General features: G+C 40.6%; 1 protein-coding gene across 1 annotated transcript in view; it reads right to left on the bottom strand.

Annotated features, from left to right (window-relative positions):
- The window catches only part of tmeff2a (transmembrane protein with EGF-like and two follistatin-like domains 2a), a 134,983-nt gene that overhangs the window by 16,289 nt on the left and 98,477 nt on the right, over window positions 1–20,217 (bottom strand). Inside the window, exons 5-6 of the mRNA XM_031757349.2 lie at window positions 14,585–14,681; window positions 1,160–1,308 (exon numbers count right to left, since the gene is read on the bottom strand). Coding sequence (XP_031613209.1) covers window positions 1,160–1,308; window positions 14,585–14,681 — 246 coding nt within the window. The remainder of the gene's footprint in view (window positions 1–1,159; window positions 1,309–14,584; window positions 14,682–20,217) is intronic.

Below are 20,217 nucleotides of genomic sequence, written 5' to 3'. Positions count from 1 at the left end.
ATTCTTCACTTCACAGACTGAAGAAGCTTTGGGAGATGGTGTGTTACCCTGCTGGAAGCAATAGATGAAACACTGTGATCATAAATGGATGGACATTTAAATGATGATCAGTTGGTGCTAAGGGACATAAAGTGCTAAGAAAATATCCTCCACACTATTACACCTCCAACAACAATCTGAATCACTGATACAAGGCTGGATGGATCCATCGTTTCATGTTGTTTACACCAATTCAATTCAATTTTATTTATATAGGCTCAAATCACAACAGTTGTCTAAAGTCTGCTAAACTTGATATTTTGAACGGAATTTAACCTTCAACTATTCAACAGAATGAGCAAAATAGCAACAAAATTGCTAATTGTTAAAATCTGGTTGAATTCAAATCTTTGTGATAGTCTGAAAAGATTTTTCTAACAAACTTTAAAGTGAAAGGAACAGCGCTTTTAAGGGCATGACTGGCTGAGCAGATTCAGCTTGGAAAAAAAAGGTCCATGGAAATCTGGTGCTTCAAATCTTTCATATCTATAACTATAGCTATATATATTGCTAGTTGGAGCTCCACATGAATACCATTTAGTTCCATTATAGTCAAGAATACTCATACAAAACAATGAATGAGTCCAGGGCAAAAGAAAAATATACTAATCTGATTTTAGGTTTTAAACCACACAAACCTTAAATGACATTAAATGAAATAAAAACACATTTGTGTGACTTTGTCTTCTACATGAATTAGAACTATAACTCAGTTTAGGGATTAAAGCACTGAGATTAATAGAAAAACAACTTTATCCCCGGAAATAGTGCGCCAAAATAAAAGATACTACATAAAAAAAGGAGGGATTAACTTTGTGTAAAATTATCTGTATATGTAGCAGCAGCGGCTCTGAGGATTATCTTTCCACACCATTCCAAAATTTGATTGAGTGAAACTTTCTGTAATTATGAAATGTGGCTGGAACTGCAGCTGGAGGGAGATGCAAAATCACGCCGCCTGCATTTAGCTCCGCACGATGCCTCATTTGCCTCCGTGTTTTCACTCCAACGTGACGCAAACACCTGTTCATGAAGGTAGACTGACGGCTTCCGCTGCGTTTGTGAAAGTGTTGTTGTGCCTTTCAGAGTCAGTGTGTTAGTGTGTGTTTGAGAGTCTGACCGTGGCAGTGGCCCAGGTACTTGACCTCGATGCGCTCCTGCTTCTGACAGGACGCCTCCTTCACCTGGCAGGGGTTGTCATAGGAACGACCATCTGAGGCGCACACTGGGTTGAAGCTGATGTGGGAACAGTCGATGTTGCAGACACACCTAACGAACAAAACAAATATCCATGTTACAGTAAACCTTCTGATTATCAAAGTCAAAAATCTAAAATAAATGAAAACAGAAATATTAATAAAAATGAGAGAATCCTTATTCTGGAAAGGCTGCTTTGTGTGTTTGGCTGCTGCAGACAAATTCATTCAGGGATTAAAGGTAAAACAGAAAAAAAACCCTACATTTGCACTCAGACAGAATGCTGGACCATGCATAGTAATCCTGTTCAAACTGGGGTTTCGGCTCATTCAATTTGACACAATAGCAAATGTATTTAACTTTTGCAAAAGAAAAAAAGAGAGAGAGAGAGAGACAGGCTGCACCGAGGGCTTGACTGACAAATGATGTTCTCTTAGAAAGGCAGGAAGCAATTAATAATGAAAGAACTGTAGATAACAAAGCAGTGCATTTTAATGTTGTGGAGAAAACAGCACACACTCACACACAATTCAAGCTGTAGGATGTGGAATTTATTGGAGATAAGATTGAAAATTGCTTAAATGTAAAATAATAATAACTTATATGCTAATATGCTAATGCCTTATACTTCACATTGAAATAGCATGTGAAGAAAAGCCATTGTACTATGCAGAACAGCTTGTTTCTTGTATCTGGCTTTATAACAAGCTAATATAATGTCCTTCAACTAAACTTAAACCCGCTTAGAAATTCACAAAATCATAATGATGGGCTCGAGATTCGAGGCAGCTGCCTGATCTTTCACCTTTAAAATTAGTCGAGTTTGTTTTCTCTACATAATGAATTTGTTGCTTTCTTCCACTGAGCTGACGTTTCTGCAGTGTTTTCGCGGCAGACTGAAAAACATCCATTTCTCCGGGAATCTGGAGCTTACTTGATGCTTTTAGCGCTCGCAAATTAACCAGGCAATTTGCTGGCGCGCCACAATTTTCGATTAAATTTCAGTGCGAGACGTTCTGTGTTTGTGTGTCTGTTTGCGTTCTTCTCCCGGCCTGACATCTGCATAAATGACAGCGAGAGCGAAGCGCCGCGCACACCTGCGTGCATGTGCATATTTGTGTGTTTGTGTGTGTATTTTGGCATTAGTGTAGTGTGACCCTTAAGTCTGTGACAGGCCTGATCAGCAGAAATTACAGCCAGATTGCCTTCCCCAGACAGTTGCTGCTGAGTAGCGCTGAACGCAAGATTCTGTAATTATAAATCTGTCATTATTCTCCCGGCCTTTTCATTTTCCCCTGGTGCCAAGCTCTCAGTAAAGCACAGGCATTCAGCTGTCTTACAGCAGCATTTACATACACGCCCACATGGGCGCCCGCCAACACATAAACAGATGCCCCCACACACGCGCGCACGCACACATGCATTCACACACACACCTTGACAATCAGCCGCGATGATTCGTACTGCTGACATTGATGTTGATTGAAACACCGTGCAGCAGAGTGTGGCAGCGCTTAGCTACTGTTGTAATGATGGATCAGCAAAGTAAGAATGATGTGAAGAAAGGCTTCGTTATGCATCAGAGAGGACGCGCTTGTGTTGAGGCTGCCGACATCCAAAATCCCACATGACACTGAAGGTGAGCTGCCACAACTATGAATGACCCGCCACTACTGAGGGCTGCTCAACGAGACTGTAACGCTGTGATTCCAAATACTATTTCTCACCAATGACAAGAAAAAAGGCCAGTTTTCGCCTCCAATTAGGGGTGCAAAAATAACAGTCTGAATCTATGCACAACCACAGACATGACACACAAGTTGATATAGCTGTAAAAAACAAAATGAAGAAAACCCTCTCTGTTCACTCTGTTTTTGCTGTTGGCGTGTGTGCACCAAACAACCTTCTCTTGCTAGTTAGCTCCATTTTCAGATAGAAAAATTACAAAGAAATGTCACACTGTACCATATACTAAAGTGCCTGAAATCCTGACACAGACTTCTCCTCCTGCAACATGAAGAGTAGCTTTAAAAATATACCAGCAGAACTCTACATGTCATTTCAGAAATGTGTGTGAATCGAATGCAGCTAATGCTATTTTAAAACTCTTCCTGACTGACGTCAAATACGAAAGAACTACATCGTACGGCAAGCTAAACAAGCTAGGATGCCGTTAGCAGCGTATGTGTTTGATTAATAACTGATGAAATACTGACCTAGTTTTAGTTTAGTTTTCACTTCCTTTTGAGTTTGTATCACATAATGGACTATGGATCTGGACAAGATCAAGAAGCAACCCCTGGGAGTGAAAAATAAAGCAGACACAGAAATAGCAAAAACTGCATTTCCTCGACTGGCAACTTAACATTCTGGCCACTGTGATCTTAGATTTTTAAAAGCAGGTGTCACGAGTTTGTGCTGGATCTTAATAATGAGAGAGACACTGCACATTCAAGCTTAGCTGGCCTGCCCTAAATCATATTCTACACTAATGGGGACCATGATTTACATAATGAGCGTTATGCTGTATTCAGTAAGATCTGAAACTGCAAGCACAGACTCCTCGGAAACGTGTTTACTGAGGGCATGAATCAGTGTAACTGAGGGCCTGTTTTTTCTATAGACTTCTACACAACTGCACTTCTTTTTGCAAACAGGAGAGTTGCCATGTGATAAAGAAATCATAAGAAAGAATGCAGGTTTAAGGTGCTTCCACATAGGTTTCACTTCTCAGGCCCAGAGGCAATATATAAAGTTATAGTAAATTCCCTTAGACTAGGGGTGTCCAACTCTAGGCCTCATTTACTTGCAAAATGCGCAGTATGGCATTACATAAATAAAAATGAACTGAATTAGATTGGACATGTTAATCATGTTTCTGGAGTTTGATTCCTTTTGGAACATTTGTAATGGAATAAAGAATAACGTGTGGATTTCCCAAGCCAAATGGGTGTAGTCACAGTGGTTGTGTTCGTCTTCTATATACAATCAAATCAAGACAATGATTATTACACATCCCAATGCATTAAGGTGGATACAGAATTTACAAGCAGGACTCTCAGCAATCAAGCTCAAATTATCTGCATAGCTAGATACCACTGGAGGCAAGTGAAAAAAAATATTTTTGTCATTTGTGTTAACCTTTAAAGATTATACAGCACAGGCTTTAATTTTGCAAAAGCTGCCCTAAAGACAAGATTAGGCTTACAATTATAGTGCCGGCGTTATCATAAAAAGTATCTAAATGGGAACAGTTTCAGCATGAAAGGAAGCAGCGAGATTCAAAGAATCAAAGCACAGTCTTCCCAGCTTCTGAACTGAGAGCAAGTTTCCAGACATCCATCACCAAAAAACACAATATAGGCTTAACAACACGGTCATATACATGTGTACATGCACACCACCCATCTCCCATCGTAGAACGCTTTCAGACTGTTGTCCATCCCGAGAGGCCGCAGTTGGTCGGTGGCTGATATCTGGGCTCCATACATTTTTAATGAGGCCTCTCACTTTCTCCACAATAGGCACTATACCACCAGACTGCAGTGCGTCAACACATCCTAGTGCTACCCGCAGACAGGCATGCACAATAACTCATATGCATAAAGAAGACAGCTATCGCTTTGCCATAGTCCTTGTTTTCCCCATTCTCCTTTTCACACACACCAAACCATTCCTTCACACATGCTGCTGAGAGGTACAGAGGGGTAAAGAAGTGTTAAATGAAAGGTAGCAGTGTGTGTGCAAATGTGTGAACTATACCCAAGTCTGTGCACAACGTGTGTGAGAGAGTACTTTCCTAGCAGGATGTGTAGTATTGATTAGTTTCTGGCGATTTCCCTCCCATCAAAGCCTCCCCACCTCCAGACTGTCTGCGGGCTCCCAACTGAAAAGGCCACTTTACACACATTTCAACACTTACAGCAGCTGAGGACAACATATCCACTGACTGCCTCATGTTGTGTACAAATCCTTAGCAGCTAACCTCACTGCAACTGAACACAGCATTGATTTTCATAATCCTTAGCCTCAAATTTCACTGTAATCCTTTGAAAAACTGTGCGAGAGAAGCAAATAGACAAACAGAGCCAGAGAGAGAGCTGTGGAGACAGAGAGAGGAAAACAGTAACGGTACAATGCAAAGTAAAGAAGAGAAAATATACAATAAAAACCAACAGGCACAAACGGCAAAAATAAATTGCAATGCTCTGTGACACAAAATGTTATGAGTCCAGTAATCATTGATGGATTGCTGAACAGGTATACTGGGCGCAGACAAACAACTTGTACAGGTGCTAGATCAAAAAACAAATTGAAGACAGAAGATCATCACAAAGCAGAAAAAGCTATTTACAGACATAAACACATTCATCATCTAGGTCGATGTGATGTGTTATCTTCATGAGATGTACTCGCAGACGTCACCTGTCAGAGCAGAGCTGGATAACACAGCTGATATTCCCATGAGGAGGGAAACATGCCGGAATGGGAAAAACAAAGCAAAACTACAGACTGATAAATAATAACACTGCTCTCTCTGTACATCTCTGGGCCAAAAGTCACTATTAACATGTAATATGAGAAATAAAATCTAACATCTATTCGGACATGCAAAGAGACCACAAAGAGTTGCAAACTAACTAAAAGTAGAGTAGTTCTCCAGTGCTCACAAAGGGATGTCAAATAACCCCCAAAAGGTCACCAAAGAAATGTAAATCTACATCAAAACCACAAGTACAGAAAGTTAAAAGATGACTACAGGTGCAAGTAAACCTCCACACCTCCACAAAGAGATGCAGAACAATGACAAAGGGACAAATAAAGTCTATGAAAAGTTAGAAAAACTCCTATAAACCACATCTGGGCATTGTACTGATAAAGTCTTTGACAACCCCATGTTTGTTGGACTCTGTTACTCTTATGCCATAAAAAGACATTGAGGGAAATCTGGAACTTCAGTTCACATACAGCGGACAATTTAAAATTTTCGTCTTTGTCCTCGATGACAGCTGCAATGTTTGCAACACAGTCCAGTTAAAGAGTTTGAGATTACGAAGGGGATGGCAGCAATGCACTCAGTGAAAGGGACCACGACAGGAGTGATTTGTTCATGGGGGAAACTGCATGCTTCAATAAGTTGGGGCTGTGAAAAACTGTTGCGTTTTTAAAGTAGATGCATGAGAAAGCTGTCAGGTGGCTCAGCCTGGCCAAAGTGCTAACAGAGTGTGGGACCTGAGAGCTGAAATTTGAGTTTTGTGAGAAGAAAGGCAAGGACATTCCAGAGCTCTCAGATGCAGAATGGAAAGCAGATGCTGTTGATGTCACCGTCCTTTGTGTTTTCACCTCAGACATTGATTTCGCTCACTGAAGAAGAAAAAAGGACTAAAAAACTGCAGGTTATATAATTCAACTACAAGTAAAATAGCACTAGCACTTTGTATAATGTTAAAAGTCCTTGTTTTGCAAAAACATGAATATTTGGTTTGCAACAGTTTTTGTCAATGTTGATTAAACTGCAACAACACCTTGGCATTTTTACTGTGCCCATTTCACATCTTCACTGCCTAATTGTAACAGCTACTCTTACAAGCAGCAGTTTCCCATGTGAGCCTTTGGGAAAATTAATTGCTGGCATGTGATTTTAACAGTCTTAAAAATTGGAAACAGAATAAAATAATACAAGAAGAGATGGGTAGCAATGACAAAGGAATGAACAGAGTCTATGAAAAATTACTATATTACAATAAAACATTAACTTAAAAGGTCTAAAAACAAATGAAAAACCAGAAAAGGACTCAAAACTTCTATAAAGAGGTGCCAACCAGCATCAAAGACATACTACAGCAACTTTCAAGGTCACCATCACTCCAAGTGAAACCACCACAAATGGATTTAGAAACTGAACAAAGAGATGAGAAATGACAAAGCCTATTAAAAAAGTTCAAAATGTACATTATGCATTACATACAGATGGACGTTATCAAAAATAGTCTAAAAACTTAATAATTGTCTGAAGAAATATCAGAAGGCTGTCAAAACCGCAAAAGCCTCTTTTCTATCGGAGATCATTGCGACTAATAGTCATAAGCCACAGGTTCTTTTTAGCATTTTTAATTCGTTGATAAGTCCACTTTCCGCCATTCAGACTGAGACCTCCCAAGCCCTATGTGAGAAATTTTTAAACTATTTTTTAGATAAAATCACAGCATTAAGATCATCATATTTACCCATTGTAGACACATCTTCAACATCTGAACCCTCATCGGTCTTAGAACAGTTTGAACCTGTATCCTTTCTAACTCTTAAGGAAATAATAGGTCAAACGAAAAACTCTAACTCACGTCACGATGTGCTTCCCTCTCGCATTATTAAAAATGCCCTGAACACTATAGGACCCTGCATCACACTTTTAATGAATTCATCACTCTTATCAGGCTGCTTTCCTGCTGTGTTCAAACATGCAGTCATCCAACCTGTTATCAAGAAAAGTAATCTTGATCCTAATGTCCTCTCAAACTATAGGCCGGTTTCTAAACTTCCTTTTATGGCTAAAGTCCTAGAGAAAATTGTTCTTAAGCAACTGCAATCCTTCTTAGAGGCAAATGGAATCAATGAAAAATTCCAGTCTGGTTTTAAACCTCACCACAGTACCGAGACAGCCCTACTGAGAGTTTTAATGACCTCCTCGTAACTGTTGATACGGGCGCCCTGTGGTTTTAGTTCTTTTAGACCTGTCCTCTGCCTTCGATCACGGTTGATCACGACATCCTCCTTTCAAGGCTTGAACATGTAGTTGGCCTTAAAGGCAAAGTACTTGCATGGTTTAAATCATACTTAACTGAGAGGTCATTCTCTGTCTCTATGGGGAATCATTCCTCCCCCTCCGCACCCCTCCGTTGTGGTGTGCCCCAGGGGTCTGTGTTAAGTCCTACGCTGTTCTCTTTATATTTGCTACCCCTGGGACAAATTTTCAGAAATCATAATATTTCTTTCCATTGTTATGCGGATGATATCCAAATCTACTTTCCACTGGATTTGGATCTTCAGTCCCCGCTATTGCCATTACTCAACTGTCTGTGTGATGTTAGAGACTGGCTACTGCACAACTCCCTCACTCTTAATGAAAACAAAACAGAAATTATCATCTTTGACAGTCACATGCCTTTGAATCAGCTATCGGAGACCTTAGGATCCTATGCCAGTCATCTATCGTCTACTGTCAGAAACCTTGGAGTAGTGCTGGATAGTTCCCTTAAATTAGATAAGCAAGTGGCTGCAGTGGTGAAAACCAGCTTCTACCAACTGCGCCAAATTTTCAAGGCAATGCCCTACCTACGACACAATGACCTTGAAAAGCTCATTCATGCTTTCATAACTTCAAGACTGGACTACTGTAACTCTCTTTATTTAGGTCTCCATCTTTCCCTTATCCAACGCCTGCAGTTAGTCCAGAACGCCGCAGCACGCCTTCTAAGCGGCACCAGAAGACGTGACCATATCACACCCATCCTTGCCAACCTTCATTGGCTCCCTGTCAAATACCGTATCGTTTTTAAAATTCTTTTATACACTTTTAAAATTTTAAATAACCTGGCACCCAGTTATTTGATCGACCTCCTTAATCTATACGTCCCCACGAGAGCACTCAGATCCTCTAACCAGGGGCTCTTAATGCAACCAATGTCTCGACTGAAGACTAAGGGGGATCGTGCTTTTGCTTTTGCCGCACCAAAACTCTGGAACAGCTTGCCGTTTGATGTCCGTGCGTCGGAATCTATCCAATCCTTCAAATCACAGTTAAAAACCCATCTGTTTAAGCTTGCCTTCCAAACAACTTAGTTTTAACCTCTCCCTGGTTCATGCTTGCTGTCACGTCACCATTCTATAACTGTATTTCTTTGCTGTCAATTGTATTTTCTGCTCTTTTATTGCTGTAACCCGCAAATGCGGCTCATCTGTGAAGCACTTTGTTGTACTCGTGACTTTTAAATGTGCTATAGAAATAAAACTGAAATTGAAATTGAAATTGAATTGAAAAACTAAACAAAGACATGCAAAGCAGAGACAAAGAGTCTATTGTGAAGTTACTATATTAGAATAACTTAATATAAAATAACAAAACACTCAAAATTTCTACAAAGAGATGCAAAATATCTACAAAAGGGCTCAAAATATCCAGAAACACACTATAAAAACTATAAGAATATGACATGACAAAACACTACAGAGGTCCAAAAAAGCACTAAAAGGAAATGTAAAACAATGAGAGAAGAGAAGAGAAAGAGAAATGAACATATAGAAATAGCAAATGAATGATAAAGAAAAGCAAAGCTCTGGTTTCCATGCAGGAGGGGTAGTTTGCTCTCCACAGAATGGGTTTCAGTGAGGAGATGAGTGCTGGCTTTTAAAAAACCCTCTCAGGAGGTCTAACCCCAGTGTTCATGCAGCAAGTGTCCCTCGCCATGACCGGTTCACTATCTGCTCCTCCTCTTCCTTAATTCTATCAACACCAATGGGTGCTACTGATGGGTTTGAAAGCATGGATTTTTCTGGGTAATTACAGTTTTACACCACAAATGGATCTAAATGGATTTTTTGTGACACTGTATTGATCCCTCAGGGGCAAACTTGTCTTTTTTTGCTTGCTGTCTGCCTCCAGAATATAGAGAGGTGGAGTAAGGCTACCAAGGCTCTTTGATACAGCAGGAACAAGTGCAGCAAAGTTTACCCAAAAGAGGTTCTTGCAAACTACACAGAAAGACTAAGCACATTTTTCCTTTTCTTATCTGAATCAATGAAGAGAAGGAGATTGATTTATGAAGACTGATTTATGGTGAACCGAGGTAGACTTTATTGATTCCTGCAGGAAAAAAAAAAGTTCTCTCTCTTTAACCCATTGCAAGAACTAAGACCAGTGGGCACCCCCTATGCGGCAACAATAGACATTTGCAAGCAAATTCCTTGGTCAAGGGCATTTTTAACCGAGTATGTGATGATGAATCATAAATGATGACAACTGGAATCATCTGAACTTTGTTGAAGAGGAAAAAAAATGCTGAAATTGTTTTTATGTTATCCTGACCAAGCTGAACAGCTTATAACATGCAGGCATGCATTCTTTTATACTGCCAGAATGTATAAAAATAATAATCAGGTTTTAAAACAACACAAACGTAAAGATGCAAATAGCAAACTGATGAATTCTTTTTCAACAAAGCAAAAAAAAAAGAAAAAATTCACGTCATCACCATCAGCAATTTGTTTCGAAACAGTTTCTAGAATAGTTTTAACCATAGCCTTTATCTGGACCTCTAAATTGCTGCACACATTTCAGACCCTTTTCCATCAGGGTTTCACATAAATTTAGTTTTGTTCTGGCTGACTCAGTAATGGCTGTAACCGCAGTTAGAAAAGCAACTGAGCCAATCACAGCTTTTTACGAGAAATTACAAATGTGGAAGTTGTGTACCTGTACCGAAGCCAAAAAAATCTGTGACAGGAAAATTGGTCCAAAACAAGCACTGATGGGCTGTTTGGACTACTGCCAAGTTGAGACCTTGTGCATCCGGGTTGATTGGGACAATTGCTTGTTCTAACCACTGCAGCGTGTTATAGTGTAGCGGGAACAATATTCACAATAACACATTGAAATAATTTTTCATTTTCTCATCAGGTTTGCCATTATGTAAACCAATGACAGTACACAGAGTGCTTCATTGCATAACAACAAATGACAAACTTGGTTTCTGGCACCGAACTAATCACCAATGTTGGGTTGTGATTGACTGGAAGTCTTGTAGCCATGTTGGTGAGCTAACTTACAGCAAAAAATGCAACTTTGTAATGGTAAATGGCCTGTATTTGTATAGCGCTTTACTAGTCCCTAAGGACCCCAAAGCGCTTTACACAACCAGTCATCCACCCATTCACACACACATTCACACACTGGTGATGGCAAGCTACGTTGTAGCCACAGCCACCCTGGGGCGCACTGACAGAGGCGAGGCTGCCGGACACTGGCGCCACCGGGCCCTCTGACCACCACCAGTTAATAATTACCTTATCTGACCACAGGACAACTAAAGGAGCAATATAATAATATATAAAATTGCAATATAGTAATATCCACTGATTAACATTCAAATTACAGTAAGGTGACAATATTGATTACGCTCTCCTGTCGACTGCTAGTTAGCTCAAATTTGCAGTAAAACTTCAGACTTAAAAATAAACATGGACATAGCCACCATAATATTCTTTGTTTGTGGACTAGTGATCATTTGTATGTAATCCAAACCATCTCTGTGTTTCTTTAAGACTGATATGGAGGATAAAGTAGTGCTACGTTATCAGCCAACGTTAGCTAGCTTGATTTAGAGAAAAAAATTGTTATATTGCATAGACAATTGTTGTAACTGCAATCACCATTTGTTAGTCCGGTATAAGATTGTACTGAGAGTAGTGCACTTGCTCAGAGCTTTCTGAAAAGTACTGATGCTCAAGTAAAGACTTTAACGCATTCCCTCAAGGAAAAGGAGGGAAACACCACAACATGAAGTGGCACAAAGCATTTGTTTTCATTAGGTTGGGAAAATATGCCAATATGCTATAACCATATGGAATATACATATAACACACAAATGTCTTTGTTATCAACTTGTATGAAAGAAATGAAGATAAAAAGCAGAGAAAGTGACTGAAAGCATTTTTTAAATTTTGCCAATGAGCTTAATTTTTCTAACTAAAAAGCATGTAGTGAATGATCAGTGCTAATGTATAAAGCTACTTTCAACTGCTCTCTTATCCCAAAGGGTTGCTACAATGGATGGATTTGAATAGTTTTCCAGGACTGGGACTGGCAGGGTTTGTGTCACATCCTGGTCTTGAACTGCGGATCGCTCACATTTAAGGCAAAATGCGTCAACCACTACAATGTGGAGCCACAAACTAGTGCTAATGCATAAATAAAGTAATATTAGAATTTTACTAACTAAAATGAATCCCAGCACAGTGTAGGATTTATTGGGTGGTCTCTCTCTCACACAGGGCCAAATGATTTGTGAGATAACTGCACTGAAAATGCTGCGGAAAGCATCAGCAAATGTGCCTTAGCGATGGTTAAATGTAGCAGACAGTTAGAGGCGTTCAAACATCAATCAATCAACATCAATAATACATAACTTTAAGCCTTCACACAGTGAGTGTGATGCCCCATAATTCATAAATGTGTTTATCTCTTCCATAAATTCTTTTAACATGGGAGTCTATGAGGGCTGTCGAGCTTCTGAAGCCAGCCTCAGGTGGATATCAAAGGAAGTGCAGTTTTAGAAACTTCTCCTGGGCTTCGCTCTGTAGAGTTTGTCATTTCATTAAAACTGAAAGCAGGAGGAACAGTTAACCTAGGCCTGTCCAAATATGACAAAATCGTCTTACCAACCAACACCACTTAACCTCGCTAATTAGCAAGCACTAATTAACAAGAAATAAACACGAAACTGAATAATTAAGTGACAACGAGACGCCACTTCATTTTGATTATCAGCCCACGTCAGGTCCCGTATATCTCAGAGCATTGCAGCGCTTCACATGGCAGCAAACAATTTGCAGAGGAACATTATTCCTTAATTATTATCTGCATTGCTTGTGCGAAAATAGGAAAAATACTTTACACGTGACATCACTTTATCCTCACCTGGTATTTGACTACTTTCATCTCTCTCCACTCATTGTTTCATCAGCTGACGGTTTGTTTGATTAAACTCAGCTGCCTCCTGATTGGAATAACCTGTCATTTTAATCAAAATGATCTTATATTATGCCAGTTGTTGGGTGCTGTTTGATGAAAATTACCTGCTGTTGGTTTGCAATTACCTTTCTGATTATTCGCCAGAAACATTCTTATCAAAACACCTTTGGGGCTTTTGAAAGATTAAAGGGTACTCGCAGTTCCTGTTTTTACAAGAAAGGACACTGAAATATTCATACGTCTGTTTATGTCAACTGCTTTTTTAACGAGATGCATTATTGACTTTCGCTGCCTCTCTCGCCCGTTGTCTCCTCCCTCCCTGCATTATGTAGAGTATAATTGTCTTTATTTCAGCTTGTGCTAAATATGCTCAAGGCTCCTCTTGCTTTAATGTTTTTGGTTTTCTGTGCGCAAAACCATTGACAGCACACTCTGCCGTTGTGACCTTATGGATTCTCCCTTTGGATATTAAGAAATTGCCAATAAATCAATTTATGTGCTTTAGCAGAATATTAAGGTGCATTTGTGGAAGTGGGAGGCATCGGGAGGAGTGGACTCCAGCTGTTCAGTATTTGCAACAGGGCTCAGACTGCATCATGAAGCCATTCCTTGGCATTATGGTTATTGCACACCCGGGTACATTATCTTTCCATTACATCAAGCAGTTTGATAGAGTCATACTCTCAGGGCACTTCTAATTTGTAGCGGTACATCTGGGATTTCTTAGAAGCGCTACCTTCCTTTTTGCTGATACCAGCTGACGGTGTTCCACACCAAATCTGTAACGTCGGTTCATTTAAGCCTCATTCATGCTGCACAAAGCACTGATGCTTTCGCTGGAACAGTTGAGCCTCCTTCTAATTGGCTTCTGAACACGCGTGTTTTTATGTACCCCTGAGGATGTTTTTAGTGCTGCCTCCTCCCTAATGCATGTGGGCGAGCCAAAAAACACATTACCTGCATCCATCTCATCTGCAGCAAATGGTTAAATCTATGACAAACGTTATTTCATCACTGAACTAGTTTTTCTTGTGTAAGTCAAAGTCATTTTTGGCCTGACATTGCCAAGTCCTGTAAGGATAGTAATTGGATTTCCAGAATAAGCGAAAATCTCCTTTCTCTCCCTGCCCTGCTCTAGTAATTGAGGTTAAATGAAATGGTCAGCCATGCACTAAACCTCAGTGGGTGTTCAGAGCTGAGCGTCTGCAGGATAAAGGAGGGCTCTTATTTGAATTCTTTGTGTTCAAACTTGCCAAAATGTCTCAAATAACAAACATAAGGGTTATATTTATGATGAAAATAACATGATTTGTGTGACAAGGCTTTGACAACATTAGTGATGTACCTCATCTGACTCACCATCCTTTGCCAGTGAAACTGTAATGCGTGAGGTTTTCTTGTGGTTGGCTGTACTGCACAAACTGTGACCTTGACCATGACCGCAGCTTGGGTGAAGAGCCATTAGGTGATCACTGAGCGCAAGTTTGATTAAGCTGCGACCACTACGGTAGAAGGAGTACTGATTCTTGTGGACTGTGGACCGACATGAGCTCACTGGCTTTAAAAATGGTAGATGCAAGCGTTTCGGTTGGGAACACTAACCATACATCTTCTGCGTCCACATCGCACTCTGCCCCAAACTGGCAAATGTCACAGGTGGACGTCTCCTTCAGCCCAGTCTCCGCTGAGCCCTCTCCTCCTGAAAGAAACAGAGAGAAACAGAGGAAAACATGCGATGACTGATTCGTTGCTGCCATTTCTTCTCTTGCTTGTTGTCTAAAAGCCAGCAGGTTCTTTCCAACCTCTTACAATGTGACCATGAGAAAGCAGACAAGTGCATTTACATTCTGCCATATCCCGTCATAATCCCAGCGAAGCTATCTCCTTCATCCATTCACTCTTACCCCCTTCCTCCACCCCTTTCGAGTCCCTCGCCTGACTCTCATCTATCTCTCTCAAATCCCCGCTGATCTCTTCGGAGTCCCTCTTTTATTTCATCTCGCTGATTTTCTCGCTCTGAGAGTGCGACGACTCTTTGGCGGCGGTGTAGGTACTGGCGTCAGGCTTATAGTGGCTTAGGGACCCCACCGGTGCATATCACGCCTCATGAGCGGCCGAAGGGGAGAAGAAAGGGGGGAAAAAAAAAGTAATCTGGCCAATCTCAAATTGCATTCTCCTACCACAGAGGAATCTGCACGCTCTTTCGTGCTTTTTCTCCTTTCCCTTCGGCCCTCTTCTCCATTAGACAAGCTCTATTTTTAAACTTACCAGGGCCCGTGGGGACAACTTTGGAAAAGAAGACGAAGAGGTGGAACTTGGCATCATTTCCCCATGTCATATCTTTAATCTCCCCAACACACACACACACACACACACGCTTGCACAGACACCCACGCTCCTGCCACCACGCATTGCTCCCTTGTGTCACGTCTTTCATTTTCCCTTCAGAAACTTTTGTTATTTCTTGTGATCCCTCGCGACACGCTGGATTGAATTGGAAAGAACTCTGGTAGAAAGGTTTTAACCTGATTTTCCACTCTCAGGCTTAAGTTGAGTTTGACTCTTCTTTTAAGGTCAAAGTCAGTTAGGTCTGCTTTGTTTGACTGTTAACATGTGAAGTTTCTTATCCATAACTCTCAGCTTGAATTTTGTTGCTATTGGTCAGATTATCCCAACAGCTTTGTCCGTGCCTTTTGCTTGTGTCCAATCCCACAATGCAGCCTACAAGAGTGAAAACTTCTTTTGCTGAGGATGTTAAGCTCCTTTCAAACACTCTGCCTTTGCTTTCTGTGTTTTTTTTCCCCTTTTCTTTTGAAGCTGCATCTGATGCTGCTGCAGGTGTTAGACGGCAGCCATGGCAATAAGGCAGCATGTCCTCTGAATGCTGAACATCTGCGGTCATGTGAAAAGATGTACATTTTGAATTCACCACTTTACCTTCAGGTCACAGGGCTGGCAAGAATACAAAATGTGAAACGGTGTTGGTGTGTAGCCATCGAGTTTAACGTGAATGCACGGAGAAACCCTTTGCTTAGTTTGTCTTTTTAAACCTCTTTCAAGTTCCACTTTAGGCTAACTTTGAAATGTCTAATCAACAAATAGCACGCTTACTTTATAAATGCTTTAAACATATAAATTTTGTTTGTAAAAGTTTTGTTCACCTAATTCTGCCGTTAAAAAATCAGTAGATGACTTTGAACTACCTACGGTTAAATGGACTGGCTCTTTTATAGTGCTTTTCTACTTTACTTGAGAACTCAAAAGTTCTTTATACAGCATTTCTCATTCACTCAAGCACTTTTTTTCCATCTATATCTGCTGTCTATTTAACATTCAGAATTCGGGGGCAATTTAGTGTTTAGCAGAATGCCAAAGAAAACTTTGGCATGGATACTGGAGACCCTAACTTTCCAATTGGTAGATGACCTGCATCCATCTTCTTGGACTATCACAGGACATATATCCATGTCAACTAGTCACGAGCTTTACTAGAGATTTACATGATTCATATTTGAAAATATTCATCCTTTATCGTATTCTGGGTCTTTGTGTAACACTCACAGGTTGTCTTCAGTCTGAAACAAGATGTTTTAGCTTCCTAGCCTCTCTGGCTTGTCTTCTGATTGGCTCTGCACTGTAAACAGAACATTTGAACAGAAGGTGGCTGAGCCTTCTGTGGGCTGAGATAACACCATTAGAAATTTCCACTCTTGCTCATTTAGAATCAGCAGTAGCGGTTTCAGCATATATAAAAGTAATCTCTGTGAGCCAAAAGCTCAGGGTTTACACTGCTTTAAAAGCTCAGTTTCAGAAATGTTTCATAAAGTATTCTTGCATCTGTATGATAGCTTGATGTATGTGAGAGTGGATATCCTTAATACAGTCACAATATCAGACACACAGCTCTGGTGGTGAGCACAGAAGTTGGCTCAAAGAGTGCTACAACAGCTTGTTTCAGGCTGAACAAACTAAGGGCTACACCAAGGCTCAACACAGGATAAATACAGATTATTTGAACTATAAAGAGTAGAATAAAAATATGGAACTATAAATAAATTGCCTCTTTAAAGTGATAATGTTTAGCTGTTATACTGATTTATTCCGGTGTATTAACCTTGTTCTTTTTTATATACAGTGTAACCACAATGAACAAAACATGATGCCTGCCTACAAATTTCATTCAATTAAAAGTGTATTGAGAGCCCTGTAAGAGTAAAATGTGTCATATAAATTCCAGACAATGTACCACTTACAATTTATACCCTCAAAGGTACACATTTATCTTGTTTTTAGCTGCTAAATAATATATTGATTGAAGTTTTTATCTTCTAAAACATTTCTTCTTCCCTCTGGTAAGTCAAGCTCCAAAACTCCAGGAGTTTCACTTTGCACAATGTAACTCAATAGTATATTTTCTTTATAACCTATTTGCTCTGGCAATTGCCATCTTGTTCAAATTCTTCAGTTTGTAAGTCAGAGGTTTTGTTATAAATCTACGTAAAGAATATAAGAGATGTATGCAATGCACAACATCAATCAGAGGCTGAATACTTGGCTTTATTGCAAGTAAACAAAAAATAAAATAAAATAAAATCTGCTAATGTGCCCTTTAAAGCCCATTAACAGAAGCCAGGAAAAAAATCCATGTCTGTTAATTCATATACTTCCAAGGACTTCTGTCAGTGTTGTTCTCAAGTGTTCAACAGCGCATAGCAGTTCAATTATATGGACTTGGGTTTTGTCTCACATCAGAGTTTAGTGTATTGTCAGCGCAGAGACTCCAGCTGATTGAATTAGCCAGTTGTGACTCTTTGACCACTGACGTGAATGTAATTTCCCTTATTTCCACCTGTCATGTATGTTTTGGTGTGTGAAATTCTCTCTTTCTCTCTGTTTCTCACACTCACACACACACACACACACACACACACACACACACACACACACACACACACACACACACACACACACACACACAGGTTGCAGCAATTTTCAGTTCTTGGAGGCAACAGAACTAGCCAGCCTGTCTGTACTCTGTCAAATGATCAGCTTCAAATAAAGGCTTGTGGGCAGGCGAGCATGTAAGCTCTCCCACGGCTCTACTCTCCCACAATTGCACATGGGAGAAGGAGAGGGAGACAGAGAGAGCGAGCCCATGCACGTATCTGTATCGCCCGCTTGTATTTCTTACATGTGTATTCGCGCATGCATGGCACAGATGCCAGGATTATCTCTGTGCCTGCTTCTTTCTGTCCTTTTCTCCATAGCACTGCAGCCAACACTTCACGCACTTTTCCCCAGATCCCCATTCTCAGTATTGCAGACACAATTACCAAAAGCAACTTGGGACAGGCAGTACTTTCCACCTTCCAAAATCCCCGATAGAGTCTCATGTACCACTAACACAACATCTCCCGTGTTTCTGTGCCTGCTAATCCCAGGAATCAGGAGACACGGCTGCGTAATGACTGAAATGATTAGCCCCTCTGCTGCCCCCACAATCACCCCCCGCCAGCTCCTACATCACCTAATATCGATCCACGCCTGGACCAGAGCGGTCCAGAGCCTCACCTTCATCTCTAACAAAACCTGCCTTCCCTTTGTTCCTTTTGTTTTAATCTATTCAGACTAAATAAACACATGAAATGCAGATTTTGTGCAAGACTACAGCAAAAGGAGAGAAGAAGGCACAGAAAGAACAGAGAAGGGACGTTTAACATTAAGTTACTAGGCAGAGAAGAAGAGATCATATGGAAAAATGTGAGTTAAAGGGGAGATAAGCAGGATAAGAGATAAAATGACAGAGGAGTAAAAAATGGTGGATCAGTCACAAAGGTGCTGTGGACCTTCATCTGGGGGTTAGAGAGCATTCTTAATCCCCTTAGTACTGTGTATGGAGATTAGCCATGCATGCATCCACGGAAATTCACATAAAAAACAGCAGAATTCATCACTCCACTGGTGGCGCTAGCTATGCATTCTCCAGGCTGCCGTAGAAAAAACGGTTTGCTGCAAGGGAGGACACCAGCGACAAGCTTGGAGCTCATTTAACTGCAGCAGCCGCCTGAGTCACTGTGCTGAAAGCAGGCGCTGGTCGATTTGTTCGGCTCCTGTAACTTGTGAAATAAAAGCAGGGACATCCAGTGTGCAGTCCCTGAACCATATTTGTGATTCTGGGTGAATTGCAACTGAGGTCTAGCAGTTAACCACAATCATTTCTCACGCAGATTGTGACTTTACGAGCATATTATGACAAAAGGAACATTGCAGTCCAATCTAATGGTGACATTTCCGTGCAAATGTGAACACAGTTTATTCACCCCCAACAGCAAACAGATCAGCTGCACAGATGTAGCTGTTAACTACCAACATATGTAGCAACTGTGCGTTTCTGTGACTGCACACACGCTTTCAAATCTATAATAATAATTTCCCACCAGTACGCGCTCATTTCGTTTTGTTTTGTTTTTTATTACCTACAAATGTTCATGAACTGGAGTCATAAAGAATCAGGACAACATGTTCTTTACGCATTTCAGTTAAAACATTTTCAATTCAATTCACACCATCCGCTGAACATTTGCATGTGTCTATTTGTGCTGTGTGGCTTTCTGTTGGCTTCATTTGCAATGACGGCACATCTAAAATTCACTTTGCATTCAGTCTAAACGCACCTTGTGAGACAATCGTGTTTAAAGTACCTATCAGAGAACTAAATTTAAACACATTCAAAGGAAAGGCTGACGTGGAGCTACCGAACAACACACAAAGGCACTGAATAGTAAAGCAAAAATATAAGTAGAGGAGAAGTAGCCCGTCCTCCAAAAATGTCTACGAATGATCGGCTCTGAATAAGCTACAGGCTTTCATAGCTGAGATAGGACCTGCTAATGCTGGAGTGATTTCGTCTGCCATTGCTTTATGCCTATCAAAAACCCCTCACGTGACACCGAGGCTAGTATTTGCCAGAAGACTCAGCAGAGACTCGGTGAAAGAGGGTTATACGGTCTTAAAAAAACTCAGCAGCCCAGATTATGGCGGTAACGCTGGATCTGAGTGTGATGACTTAAAAACAACCATCTCTGTCTCAGACCGATCCAGATTTCACGCTCCCCTGATAGAGCTCAAGTCCTTTGGCAAGCGAAAATAGAGGACAAATTGCATCGTCCAGATGTGCCAAGCAGATAGAGACCTATTGATATTGGCCCAGGGCTGTAACGGCTGCCAAAAGCGCC

This window comes from Oreochromis aureus, linkage group 16 (genome assembly GCF_013358895.1).
Source record: "Oreochromis aureus strain Israel breed Guangdong linkage group 16, ZZ_aureus, whole genome shotgun sequence".
Lineage (NCBI taxonomy): Eukaryota > Metazoa > Chordata > Actinopteri > Cichliformes > Cichlidae > Oreochromis > Oreochromis aureus.
This window is presented reverse-complemented; position numbering and strand designations above follow the sequence as displayed.